The 13,000-nt window shown below is 48.8% G+C and overlaps 1 protein-coding gene across 3 annotated transcripts in view; it reads left to right on the forward strand.

The window, feature by feature from the left end:
* ARHGAP26 (Rho GTPase activating protein 26) overlaps positions 1-13,000 on the forward strand; it is a 522,575-nt gene that overhangs the window by 332,351 nt on the left and 177,224 nt on the right. For all 3 annotated transcript variants that reach the window (XM_075541756.1, XM_075541758.1, XM_075541757.1), the window contains exons 16-17: positions 1,401-1,459; positions 2,875-2,980. In XM_075541756.1, the coding sequence (XP_075397871.1) occupies positions 1,401-1,459; positions 2,875-2,980 (165 nt within the window). The remainder of the gene's footprint in view (positions 1-1,400; positions 1,460-2,874; positions 2,981-13,000) is intronic.

Genomic DNA, 13,000 nt, shown 5'->3' on the forward strand with positions numbered 1-13,000 from the left:
GTTTGCGATGGGGAAATAGCTTCTGTGGGGGTGCAATCAGCTGAGCCGGGCAGACCCAGTATAAAGAGTCCAAAGCTGACACCTTGCTATCATGCGGTGGTGCCCTGAGCGATCTGGGAAGCTCCTTGCTCTGTAAGAAGCTACTGTGGGAATTCGTCCTGATGTAAAGGGGACCCTGGCCATGGGCTTAGTGGGTCAGTTAGTCTAAAGCATAGTTCCTTCCCCTTGACACCCCTGAATACTGTTTTGGAAACCAAGGCATTTCAAGGCCATTCTGCTGAGAATGTGGCAAGCTCCCCTCCGCCCTGGGTCTCGGCCAGTAGGCACATTGGTACACTTTGGGCATTGGTCCCCAGATGAGACTCTAATGGAACTTGTTTATGGCTCCTTCCAGTTGGACTGGAAACTGTCCCTTGACTGGAGAGAAGACTTCTTTTCCTTTGTTATAATAATATGTGTGGTACCCTGCTTTCTCTCCTCCCCTCTCCGCCTGTCCCTTGATGATAGTGACTGGCTAGCCACTTGCCTCTGGTCAGCTAGATTCAGGAGCAGATTGGCATTTCTGCTAGATCGTTCATGGCAGCACACAAAGCAAGGGTTTCATCTTCAGCTGAGCAGAGAACCGGCATCGTGGGCGGGCTAAGTGTGCGAAGATTTGCTTGGTTGGAAAGCAAGGACGCAAGGCCATAGCCTAGGACTTGGCCTATGTAGGTGTTATTGGTGATTGAGGACTTGATGGGAGGCTCTTAACATCAGGAGTAAGATGTAGTTCAGCTATGACTAAGTGGTCAATTAGGAGAGACAATGAGATAAGATCTGTATGGAAGCTTATTTGGATTATGCAGAGGGGGAGGTGAAATCTCAGGTTGACAGTTAAACATATTAATACCCTACTGGGCACATGACATTTTCTTGTGGCATGCCGAATGTTAGAGGTTCTGGCCCTCTGGTGTTCTGGCCCTTCAGCCTGTGTGAGTTCACCTCAAGAAAACGCCTACCAAAGCCTCTCAGCGTGTTCTCCAATGAGCTGATTCGGATAACAGGCTGCTGGGAAGCTGGGAGTTGAGGCACATCTTAACATGCTCCTGTGGGTGGGTGACTCAGTGACTGAAGAAGCAATCCCTTGGTCGGTGCTAGACTTCTGCACTAGCACTTCTCTAGCAGTGACTATAAAATGTAATGTTGCGCATTCTCTTAAAAAGAGAGAGAACGAACAGCTCAGGGGAACTCTCAGGACGCCTTCAAGTGAGCGCCAGAGTTGAACAAAGTTGCGCGTGGTCGTTTCCCCGTGACCTTAGCTCTTGGGACATGCAGTACAGTTGGGCAGTGTCTCGGCTGTGGGGAGACAGAAGCGGTGCTGGCTTCTTATTCAACTGACGAGTCCATATCCTTGATTCCAGAATGCTTCCAGGACCACTCATGATGTACCAGTTTCAAAGAGGCTTCATCAAAGCAGCAAGTGAGTTGTTTGCTTTTCCATGTCCACAAATAAATATCATCTAATCCTCCGTAGGCTATATTTCAACTGCCCACATAGAAACTCTTGAGATGGTAGCGCGGCATAAAAATGAAACCAAATCGGGATCACTAGGGGCCTTGATACCGCTTTGAGTTTACAGTAAACGAGCAAAACTTCGGAAGTGCTTTCCTTTGTTTGGTTTTTTAATGGTGGAGGGGGCGGGACACAATTTCCTCTGTAGGTTTTTATTGGAATTCTTACACCTTGGTTACTCTTCCGCTCCCCTGAGCACCATTGTGCAGCGTGAATCTCCATTGCACATTACCTCAACTGGGCATTGGAAGGGGTTCCCTGAAGATGGCACCCTTGTTTCCCTTCACGGCAACACTTCCCTTGCGCCTTCCATTGACAGCCACTCATCTTTCGTCAGCTCCATCCTCCAAGCCCCTAACTAGTGGCCGAGTGTGGAAATGAAAGCACCGAGGAATCGGGTGCACACTGCCCTGTGTACACAAGAAACCATCCAGGCGGAGAGGCCTCCTGGGAGGGGCAGTGAGATTCAGATCTGCCTTGAATCCTCACGGTGCTCTTAGGTCTCTATCCTTGGCCTGGCCCTTGCTCAGGCCTGTGGAGTTTGTTTACCGGGTAGCTCCTACTGGCCGAATTCAGCAAGACCTAAATGTCCTAGTGGCTGCATTGCTGGCGAGGCACCCCTTAGGACAAGAAGGCCACGGGAGAGGACATGGTCTCTCCGTGGCTTCTCTTTCAGAGAAACCCTGAGCCCATGGCAACCCTTCTCTCATGAACCTCGCATCAGCCCTATAAATAGGTGCGGTGAGTACCCTCAGTCTGTGGTCCAGAGAATTAAGCCGCTTTCCCATGTTCCACCAAGAGGACACGACAGACCATGACGTAGGTTTCAGGCTGGAAGGTGGCTTTGGCAGTGTCACCTGCCACTGCTGTATAAACCTGATTAGTTGCCTGCCAGGACTCAAAAATAACCAAACATTTCCTTGGATTTCTTAGGTGCTATTTTGATATTTGAGACCCTGGCAATGTTGTTCATGGCCCCATTTGTTTGTCACTGTATGAGTGCACAAAGTTCCTTCCTTCCTTGGAATGAAGTCGTCACTGGAAAGCCAGCTGCTCAGAGCTCGCTCCTCCTCTGAGGTGCAGTGGACGGGCTCCATCCAGCTCAGCGTGCTTTTGGCGTGGCTTTGCTGACGGACACTTTTTTGATGAACCCTGTTAATAGAAAATACCATGACCCCGACATCATGCAGCACACAAAACCAAACCACACATCTCTGAGAAACCCTTTACCTTAGTGCCCAGCCTGGTTTCCCTTGATTGTGTCTTCCACACTAGTTTAACTGTGACACCGATAAACTGACACCTCCCCCCTTTCCCTGCAGAGCTGGAGAATCAGGAGTCTCGGGTCTCTGAGATCCACAGCCTTGTTCATCGGCTCCCAGAGAAAAATCGGCAGATGTTGCAGCTGCTTATGAACCACTTAGCCAAGTAGGTTTGAGACTGGTTGCTCCTTCTTTTCTCCCCCTTAGAAAATTCTAATCTTTGGAGTAAAGGTGCGCTCAGTTCTGCTGATGGTCCCCCACCCACTGTGAATTGCATCAGGTATGCTGGAGCCTTAAGAAAGAAACGTGTGCAATGTCAACTGCCCTGGATGAGGCAGCTCACGCCAGCTGGGCTCTGCAGGGGAGCCTGGGGATATGACCGGGCCACCAGGCAGAGTTTCCGCAGTATCTTTGCTCTCACCATGATCAAAGCAGAACTGGAGTCTGCGATACCAGGCTGCCAAGCATAATTTTCAGGCGTGATGGTTTCTTGTGGTCAAGGATGAACAAGTGTGTACGTTGTGGGTTTGGACTTGGGATTTAGAGTACTAAGACCTCGGGTTTGCACTCGATTCTATTCTTAACAATGAAACTAACCAGCCCTGGACACGTCACTGACCTCTCTATCCCTTATGTTTTATATCTGCCACATGGGAAGACTAGGCCTCGTCTTCATCGCAAGATCACTTATAAGCAATTTGCTTGGACTAAAGTCTTGTAAGAAGTATAGAGAAATGATAGCTGGCAAATGCATGGGCATCTAGTTTTCCTGCTAGGAACATCTGTAATCTTGGGAACAGCTTTCCATGTCTGTATATCTACTGTGGCATGACCCTTGGAAGGCTCTCCCGTGAAGCAGTGAGGAGAGCATTGTGCCACCAACCAGAAACCGTCCAACCTTCCATACGAGCTGCAGGAAAAGAGGAGTCTGTGAGCCTCTGTAAGGATGGACAGTCTTGGAATCGCTGGGGAGCAGGGCTTTTCTGCCCTCCAGGGTTGCTGGGAGTTATCGGAATTGACTCCGTGAAAGTGGCGTGGATATTTTGGGGTGACTATTTTAGGAATTGCCTTGCTGAGTACCCTTGCTGACTCAGCCAGTACAATGTTTATGTTTGAACTTTCCACTGACTTTGGTACATGTTCTTGATTGGAGACCACAGTCCAAGGAAAAATTTGGAGTTTAACAGTTAACTGAAATCACTAAGCACTAAAATCCACTTGAGTGATAAGTTAGAAATTTGGCCCAGACCCTCGTGTGTTCTTACTGGCTTCGTTCCATGAAGTCATTTTGTTGGGCTAAGTGACACCCTGCTGAGGGAGAATGGCTTGGTCAGTTTTCATGTTGCTGTCAACCCCTTGATAACTAACCTTTTGGAGAGAGAGCATATACGTTACCATCAAGATTCCATGTGTGTTAGTTAAGGAAGAGCTGAGAGCAATTGGGCTGTGGGTGAGAGGCAACTGGGAGAAGTCGGCGCTTGCTCCTGTATTGATCAAATGTGTTTTCTCGCCATGCCAAGGTAGGGCTGCATGTTTGGGACCAATTAAGAAGCAAAGCTGAAAGCATTCAAATTTTCAGGGAGAATGCCCAAAAAATGTCAAAGGATCCTGATGAAGTGTGTTTAAAATGATGGGAGCTGGGCTTCAAAAAGTAACTCCAGATGCTCCAAGATGCTTGTTTGATGCCTGTTCCACACAGGCGCTTATTAACGGGGGCGGGAGGGCCGGGGGAGATGTTGGCACATTGGTGTATTTGCAAAATGCTGCACACTTGAAGGGCCGTCACAAAAACAGAGGAAATCTGAGGTACACACTTCAGCCAAGTATTTGTGTTGACGGTCGTGACCACTTTGTGTGACCACTGAGTCTTCAGAAGGTCTCCAAGCTTGCTGGGAGCAGCTGGCAGAGACGGTTGTAGGGGTCAGCTGTAAACACTGGGTCTCTTGAAGCCGTGCAATTAGAATAAGAGCTTAATTGGACTGAGAAAGACCAAGAGTAAATGGTGAAACAGCAAAAAGGCAAGGATCTAGTATTGAATGTTTCTCATTTTTTAATTACCCTGAAGACAGTTAGGAACCTTAAAGAAGGAGAGGGAAAGAAAGACGGAAAAGGTTAAGTGCAAACAGGCCTTACAGGAGATCTTGAAGAGTGGGGCCTGCTCCCTGCTGGGTGCCTGGCTTTCTCCTCCGTCCCTAAGCTGCGGGCCCTCAGTCCCAGTGTATTCAGTCCATCCCGTCGTGGCCCAAAGAGAAGTGCAACCGGAAGTGCTGGGTACAGCTGAGACCTGGACTTTCACCTTGTAGCCAATTTCCGCCGATTTTGTTGCTGGAGTTACTTATTACATAGCATTTCTCAAACAGCCTGTCTTACATTTCACAGCTGATGACTTCCTTTGGTTCTGTGAGGTTCTCTGGTATTTCATTTGCCCGTGGAGAAATCGAAGTATAGGCTAGTCCTCACCGCTGTAGTTTGAATCGGTTGGAGCTGGTGCAAGACACACAGACTCCGGTTCTCAGCAGGCTAAGTTCTTGGTCTCCAGAGCCTCTAGATTTGAACGTGGCTTAGAGGAAGGTACGTATAAATGAATCCTGCAGGATACAGTACAAAGTGTTTATTTAGGCCTGAAAACAATTCTTTGATACCCAGAGGAGTTCTAAAATTCCACTCAAACTCTCTGTTTTCATTGCCAGCACTGGCCTTATTTTAAACTCGAGCACTAAGGGGAAGCTAACTTGGGACAAGGCATTTATCTGTGTAACTCCAGTTTTCTCAGGTTCAGCCTTATACCCCGGGAGAATGCCTGCACTATTGTTCCACTGGTCCACTTACTTAATGGTCCGCTTCCTTCCAAAGTTTTGGTTTCAGGGCTGGTTCTGCTGGAGAGCCCAGTGTTTACTTCTCCCCCTCCCTCCCATATTTACCCTGGGCATCTCGGACTTCTGGTTCAAAGGCAAGGCATTTGGTATTGTGTATTCATGAAAGTATCCTTTTTGACATATTCTCAAAATTCATTTCCTTTGGCTAGGGAGGGGAGAGTTAAGGCATTTTTTTATATTTAAGTAGAAATGTATTCAGAGGAAGATAAAGTGGTAGGGGGCGGGGTGAAGACGAGTCTCAAGGGGCGTGGACAAAAGTCCCCAAAGCTCTAAAGCAAATGATTGCCAGGGTGCCTCCAAATCACAGAGCAGCTGGGCTTGTTTTAGACCTCTGGAAGAACATAAAAATTATAGGCAACGGTGCACATATTTTTGGTCCTGCTTAAATCAACGATGATAATTAGATGTTTTCCGTTTCGACCCTGGGTTCAATCCACAGTGTGAGGCCCATCCTCAGAGCCTGGGCAGAATGGGGTGCTTACGTGCATTGCCCTTCTTGGGCTCCAGCCCATGGTCTAATAAGCCAGGCTCGGCCTGGCCATGGGTCTTTTCCAGGTAACTATTATGCAGCCAGTCTCTGGAGAACCACCAACCAAGCCAGTGGGCTGTGTAGACAGCAGGAATTTGCTGGGGGACAGAAAACGTAATGGTGAGAAATGCCTTGGCATCTAAAGAGGCCTTAGAATTCAAACAAAACTTAGCAAACCCACTGCTAGCAAGTCTTTGCAGAGTCACAGTGGCCCTGTAAGACAGAGGAAGGCCGCTCCACAGGTCCCTGAAAGTTGTACCTCTGTGGGAGCAGACAGCTTCCTCCTCCTACCTCTGAGCACCTGGGACGTTCGCTGCTGTGTTCAGTAGCCCAGGGCTTAACCCCCCGCCCCACGAGGGCTGCTTCCCGGCCCCTCACCCCCCATCCACCCCCGGCATGAAAAATAGGAAGAAGGAACTCCAAACAATGAGTTGGGAAAAAAAGAGTTTATGATCAGAACTAAACTGGAGGGGGGTGGGGGGGGAGACCATCCACTTTTGATTTCCCTAATCTTTGCAGTGCAATTTTACATTAAATGGGGTTTTCCGCGAATGGCTTTTCTAATAAAACCTTGCATAAAGCACTTCTAACAATAAAAAAAATCAGCCCCCCGCCGCTGTGCGACCTAGTGCGTGCAAGCATTCAACTTCTTCAACTTCAACTTCAACTTCATTCACTGTGCGACCTAGTGCGTGCAAGCATTCAACTTCTTGAACCTCTTTTTTCCGAGCTTCCTTCCGACTGGGTGATTCTGTTTTTAATCAGGTAGATGCATGGCACATTTTTAAAGCTTATTATTATATGCAAAAATAAGAGTAGAGGAGTAACAAAAACCAATTTTTGGTAGTTCCCTAATGTCTGCATATCATGTCCCCACACATACCATTCATAGCAGCTCATAGGAGCTGCATTGCAGTGTTTTTGCAGTGTGGGAGGATTTCCAAGGACTGTCTATCCATCAGGAGCAGGTATTAAAAATACCTTCCCACAGCGGATTTTCCCAGAACATTTATTGAGAAAGAAAGAAAGAAATCCCAAAGAAAAGGGACTATTCCTTTACTGCTCGGGTGTCGACGGGGAGGCACTCTCTCGGCTAGGATTTTTGGGGTTGCCAGAGAACGGAAAACCCACAGCAGACTGACTTACACAATCTGGAAATCTGTGGTCTGTTCACATTTGATCATTCCTGTGAGTTGGTTAATTCCTTGGCTCATGAAGGGCTCCGACGATTTCCCTGCCCCTGCTCAGCTGCCCTCGTTGCTGTTGTCTAGCTCTCACGTGGTTCTGAGATGTTGGATTATGTCCTTGCTCATTAGTGGTTGCCAGAGACAGAAACAGCCTGTTTCTTTGGCGAGTCTCTCTTGGAGAGCTACGGTGACACTTTTCCCAGGAGTTCTCCGTCAGACTTCCAATCCCATCCGATTGCCCCAAACGCACTCAGAAGCTTACTCCGAAGCAGTTGCCAGCAAGGGGAATGGGACCGTGATGACTGTTATCCACAAAGCTGGTTACTTGCACCACCTGGTAGAGACACGGACAACAGAATAAAAGCAGAGTTTCATGTTGACAACTGTGTGTACTGCAACTTAGTAAAATGTCATTCAACAGAGAACATCAACTCCATGAATTGATTTTTTTATTGGTATACCAATGTAAGACAAAAGAGACAAAAAGGCAAATTTGGGAGTACATCTGGAATATGGTTGAGTATACACCAAATTATAAGATGTTTATGGGAGAGAGTATAATGAAAAATCAACTTCAGTCACATTGCCTCGTGGATTCCTTGAGGTTCTTTTCATTGCCCAGTTGTGAATGTTTGTTTTCATTCTCTGCTACGTGTGGTGTTTCCCAGAGAGACAAAATTGTGTAGATTTCAGTGCTCATGAAGGAATGTTGAGAGATAAATCCCTGGCATATGATGAAATGTTATCAAAATATATAGACTTAGAGGCAAAAACTGTCAAGGGTTAAGATTCTGGTGGCGTCACCACTTTCTCACTGTTGTGACTAGAGTCTGGGCATTTCCAGGGAGCCCTGCAAATCACAAGGGACATATATGTATTTCTGTAATGATCCCAAAGTAGAGCGAATGAGTTACATGCCTAAGTGCCTTAAGAACGGGTCAAAATGAAAGGAAGCAGGCTGTGATACTTGGCATTACTACCTGTCTTTCAGATAGCCTGATATTTCCTTTGCCTCCATCCCAATGGAGAAGGAAAGATGAGCTAATGGAACACCTGAGACAATCTTCCTCGTCATCAAGGCTGAACCAAATAAAATGGCTGTGGAGTTTTACAGAGCACCTTTAAAAAGAAGCGTGCTCTGACCATGTCGGTGGGACACTCCTGTGAGCAGCCTTCCCTCGGCCAGACGCCCTGGCTCCTGAACCTTTGTTCTCTCAGTTACCTCTGAGCACCTGCTGCTGCCAGAGCAGAGGTGGCCCTCAGCTGCCTGACCACTAAAGTGGGGCCAGATGCCCCCACTGCACTGCGGTGACCACAGTGATGGGTCTGTTGGGCTTTATTCCTCACTGCCTCTCATACCAAACTTTCCTCCAGCTCCACGAGGAAGCCAAGCTTCCATTCCCTCTCTTGCAGACTTCTTGCAAAGGCCTCCTGCCTGGTGTCTCAGGGTAGTGGACCTCTGGCTCCCCACCAGAGAATGCTCTGCAGCCAGGGAACTTTGAAAACTTCACATCTCAACCTGCTGATTCTCCTTAAAAAAAAAAAAAAGTTCAAACGCATCCCCATTTCTCTGATGATGGCCCTCACAGACTGGGCCTGCTGCACTCTGCAGCCTCCTCGTGTGTCCCTCATGCTCTGCTGTATCCCCACTGGGTAAACACACACCAGTACTTGTGTCACAGAAGGATGGCTGGTCTCCTGACCAGTCCCCATACACGCTTTCCCTTCCTTCATCGGTTTGCCTCTGCATTTCATTTTTCTCTCTCTGATCTGTCCACATCCACCCCTGCTTCTAGCCTCCCCTTCCTGCCTCCAGTGCCCTCGCGTTGAGCGTCTTATCTTAGCCACCTTCATTGCTTGTTCTTCAGCTTTCTCATGAACCTCATGCGTCTTCCAGGACTGTGGGCCAGCTGGGAATCATCTCACTCCTCTAAGTACAGAAGCCAGTGATCGGTGATGGGCAAGTCTTCCTGCCCTTGTGTCTTACCCACGGTGGCCAGCAGAGCCCATGGTCCAAGCAACCCACACATTTGTTCTGCTTAATATTGTCCCACACATTGCTGCTTAGGACATTTGAATACGTTCCCAAGTTCCCAACTTTTTTTGTTTTTTTTTTAAGGAGGGGAGTGGAATTTACTTGAAGGAATCCAATTTCCTTGTTAGCGATTGGCTGGACCTGGGAAGAGGCCCACTCCCCATCCCTTGGGCCTTGCTGGCCCTACTTTGCCAGAGTCCCCTAACTGGCTCCAATGCCTTAGCCAGGCCCTTGTTTTGTTTGTTTGTTTTTGTTTTTTCTTTCCTGCATCCTCCCAACTTGAGTGTGGGGTGGGCAGTGAGCTTTCAACCCTGGGCCTACCGCTGTGCTGCTCCCAACTGAGGAGCTCTCTGCTTGCTGATCACAGAAATGAGCACGTCGAAGTGGGCGTGAAGCGTTCCTTACCTGGCCGGTGTCTTTTCCCTCTGAGAAGATTCCAGGTAGATTGGTGGTCCCTGGAAGAAGCGGGAGCAACTGCCTTCAGGCCTGTGTGTGTGTCGGGGGGCGGGGTGGGGGTGCGCGGAGGAGAAAGTATTTTGTAAGACTTAGAGTGGGATTCTCAAAGGACCTCTCCAGCTATTTTTGGCAGAGCCAAAGGAAAAATCTATTTAAAGGGACTCTAAGAGGCCAGCCACAGGTTTTAAAGCAAACAGGCAACCTAGCACTTTAACTTCATGGAAATGCAGAAGGAGAAACAGAACACAACCTGTTTTCAGCCCGGCTACAGGGTCATCAGAGCAGACATTCAACCCAGGACTCTGGACCGTGGCCTTTCTAGTGCTGGGAAAGGAAGACACACGCCGAATAACTCCCTTCAAAGCTAAAGGCAGGATTTTTCTTGACAAGTTGGGGAATGAAAGGTCTTTAAACTTTTTTGCTTAAAACCAAAAATAAATAAAATGAAAAGAAGAAAGGGGGAAATTCTAAATGCTTAATTCCTGGAACTAAATCTTTCATAGCACCTTGACACACCCCTTCTTAAAGGGGAAATGCTAGACTTCAAGCTGTTTGTGTTCCACAGCCCGAGACCTCCTTTGATCTGAGTCTCTTGTTTGTTTTGAGTTGCTCCACTTTTGTTGGAATTTATTTTTTCCAAGTGACTTTCTCTCCTGCCCTCCGATGGTGTGCTTCCTCGCCAGAACCTGTGGCGTCCCCTCCACTTCAGAGAGGACTGGTGGGGGAAGAAGCTATTTTCCCCCACCCTTGCATTTGCAGCCTCCACTAATTTCCCTTTTAAATTATGGAAAGGAGGCTGTCCACACACCTTAACCCGCTGTGGCCAACCCTTAGCAGTGCCTCGATCTCCCAGGCCTTGGTCCTTGGAGCGGTCTCCTGGGCTGAGCTCAGTGACTAATTGATTCCCCCATCCTGCTTGGGGCCGTACAGAGTCCCATCTCAGCTGCATCCTCCTGGCACTGTGGTGTTGAGCCTTATTGGTGACACCTCTTTTCTTATGGTGACTCCCCTCCACTTCCTTGCCATTCAAATGCAGCAGCTGCAGTGAGGCAGCTGGCAGACTTCTTGGAAGCAGTCACAGTTCATTTGTGGGCACGGAGAGCTTATTGGTTCAGAGAGAAGTTTCTGCAGCCAGACTGCCAGTCTCCACTCTTGTAACCTTGAGTGAATTGTTTTACTTCAGTACACCTAAGTTTCTGCATCTGAGAAATAGAGAAACCAAAGGGTATGTAATTTTATCAGAGCACTTTAACTATTATACAGCCTGCCCCTGGCTTCTCCTGCCTGTCTCCTGGCCACCCCTCCTGTGACCAGTTCTGTGTGGCTTGGCACTTTCTGTAGACGCAGTCTGAAGCATGCGTTCTCAGGCCCTTTCCATGTGCAGCTCGCCCCTTCTCATCCTGGGGCAGTGTCACAGACTGGTGGTGCATGTACCGTGTAGAAGCAAGAGGGTGTTGGCACTCCAGGGGGAGGCCTTTAGCCAGTGGGAGCCGGGAGCCAGGAATCCTAAGCAGCAGTTGTTAGATAGCCTCTTGGAAGTAAGTCCCCAAAGGCCGAGGACATGTGGCTGAACCAGAAGATGGCCAGCTTAGTAACACATTCTTTTCTGCGTCGGTCCCCGAGAGCTCTAATAAAGTGGTCTGGTCAGCATTGCCCTCCGTCTCTGCCTTCCGAGAAGTCTGGACAATAATATCACCTACCTTGTGAGCAGTGAGTGGATTAATCTACCAGCTCTGAGGGGGACCGCCTGGCATGTTGTTGTTGTTAGGGTGCCATCAAGTTGGTTCCGACCCCTAGAGACCTTGTGCACAACACAGCGAAACGAAACGCTGCCAGTTCCCGCACCATCCACAACTCTCCCGCGCTTGAGCCCATTGTTGCAGCCACTGTGCAGTCCCACCTCCCTGAGGGCCTTCCTCTCTGTCCCTGCTCCTCTCAAGGAAAGCTCACTTGGACCATCTGGTCAATGGGGGAGTGGGAGAAAGAGCCCATGTGACTGTGCTGGAGGGCGAGAAATGATGATGATGATGATGATGATGGGTTTCTTCAAACGATGAAGCTGAACTAAGTCTTACTGGCTGGCTGGGGCTCTCTGGAGTTCTGTAATTGGCCAGGGAAAACCCTAGGGCCGGGTGCCGCCAGCATAGCATAAGCTCCGCTCTTGCCCATTTGGGAGCTTTTTGTGTGTGTATGTATCAATTTTTGCTCTCTTTGTTTTCTTGGAAATTTGTTTGTGTGTGGCATCTCCCCGGTCCCAGCAAAAGCTAAGCCAGCGCAGGGCCAGCTGAGAGAAAGAGTGTTGACCTCACCTCCGGTGAGTAGCCCGGCTTCTTGGGGACGTCATTGCCGTGGGCAGCACACCTACTTGAAAGTACAAGCAGATTTCTCTGGGGAGTCGCACCCTGCTTCCCGACACCCCCAGGCCTCCTGCATCTTGGTGTCACAAGGCTGGTTTCGTCTCAGAAGCAGCTGTCCTCGCAGCAGTTTAATAACCTTAATTTCCTGGAGGGGGAAACGTTATGTCAAAGATTCCTCTTCGTCCACATGGTCTGGAAATTTCCACTTATCTCTGGGATCTTTGAAACGTTCCTCTTGGTGGGAGAGTCTGACTCTGCTTCTTTGGTGTCCGGTTTGACAGCCCGCTCAGATGCCGATCCCAGATTGCGTTTTACCTTCCCGCCGGGTTACCCCCGCGGGCCACTCTGAGTCAGAAGCGACTCCACAGCAGTGCATTTTGCTTTGGGCGTCTTTTAGCCCTGAGTTTAGTCTTCACCTGGGAGAAAGGTGGGGCGTTCTGCTCCCTCTACCAGTGATGGTCTCAGAAACGCACAGGGGCAGTTCTACCCTGTTCTCCAGAGTTGCTGTGAGTGGGAACCCACTAGGCTGCAGTGAGTTGTTCTGAGTTTCATGAATTCCTTCCCCGAGTGGACTGACATCCTTCCCTGCGAGGAAGACATGCAAGTACTCAACATCATTCTGTCTTGGTAGGACTTGCTGTCATGTTCGCAACTCAACTCAAAAAAGGGGGGTGGGAGGGGGTTGCTTCAAGAACCGTGCAAGCTGGTTTTCATTTGCTGCCAGTCCTCTCTGCTTTCTCAGATGC

Source organism: Tenrec ecaudatus, chromosome 2, assembly GCF_050624435.1.
Source record: "Tenrec ecaudatus isolate mTenEca1 chromosome 2, mTenEca1.hap1, whole genome shotgun sequence".
Taxonomy (NCBI): Eukaryota; Metazoa; Chordata; class Mammalia; order Afrosoricida; family Tenrecidae; genus Tenrec; species Tenrec ecaudatus.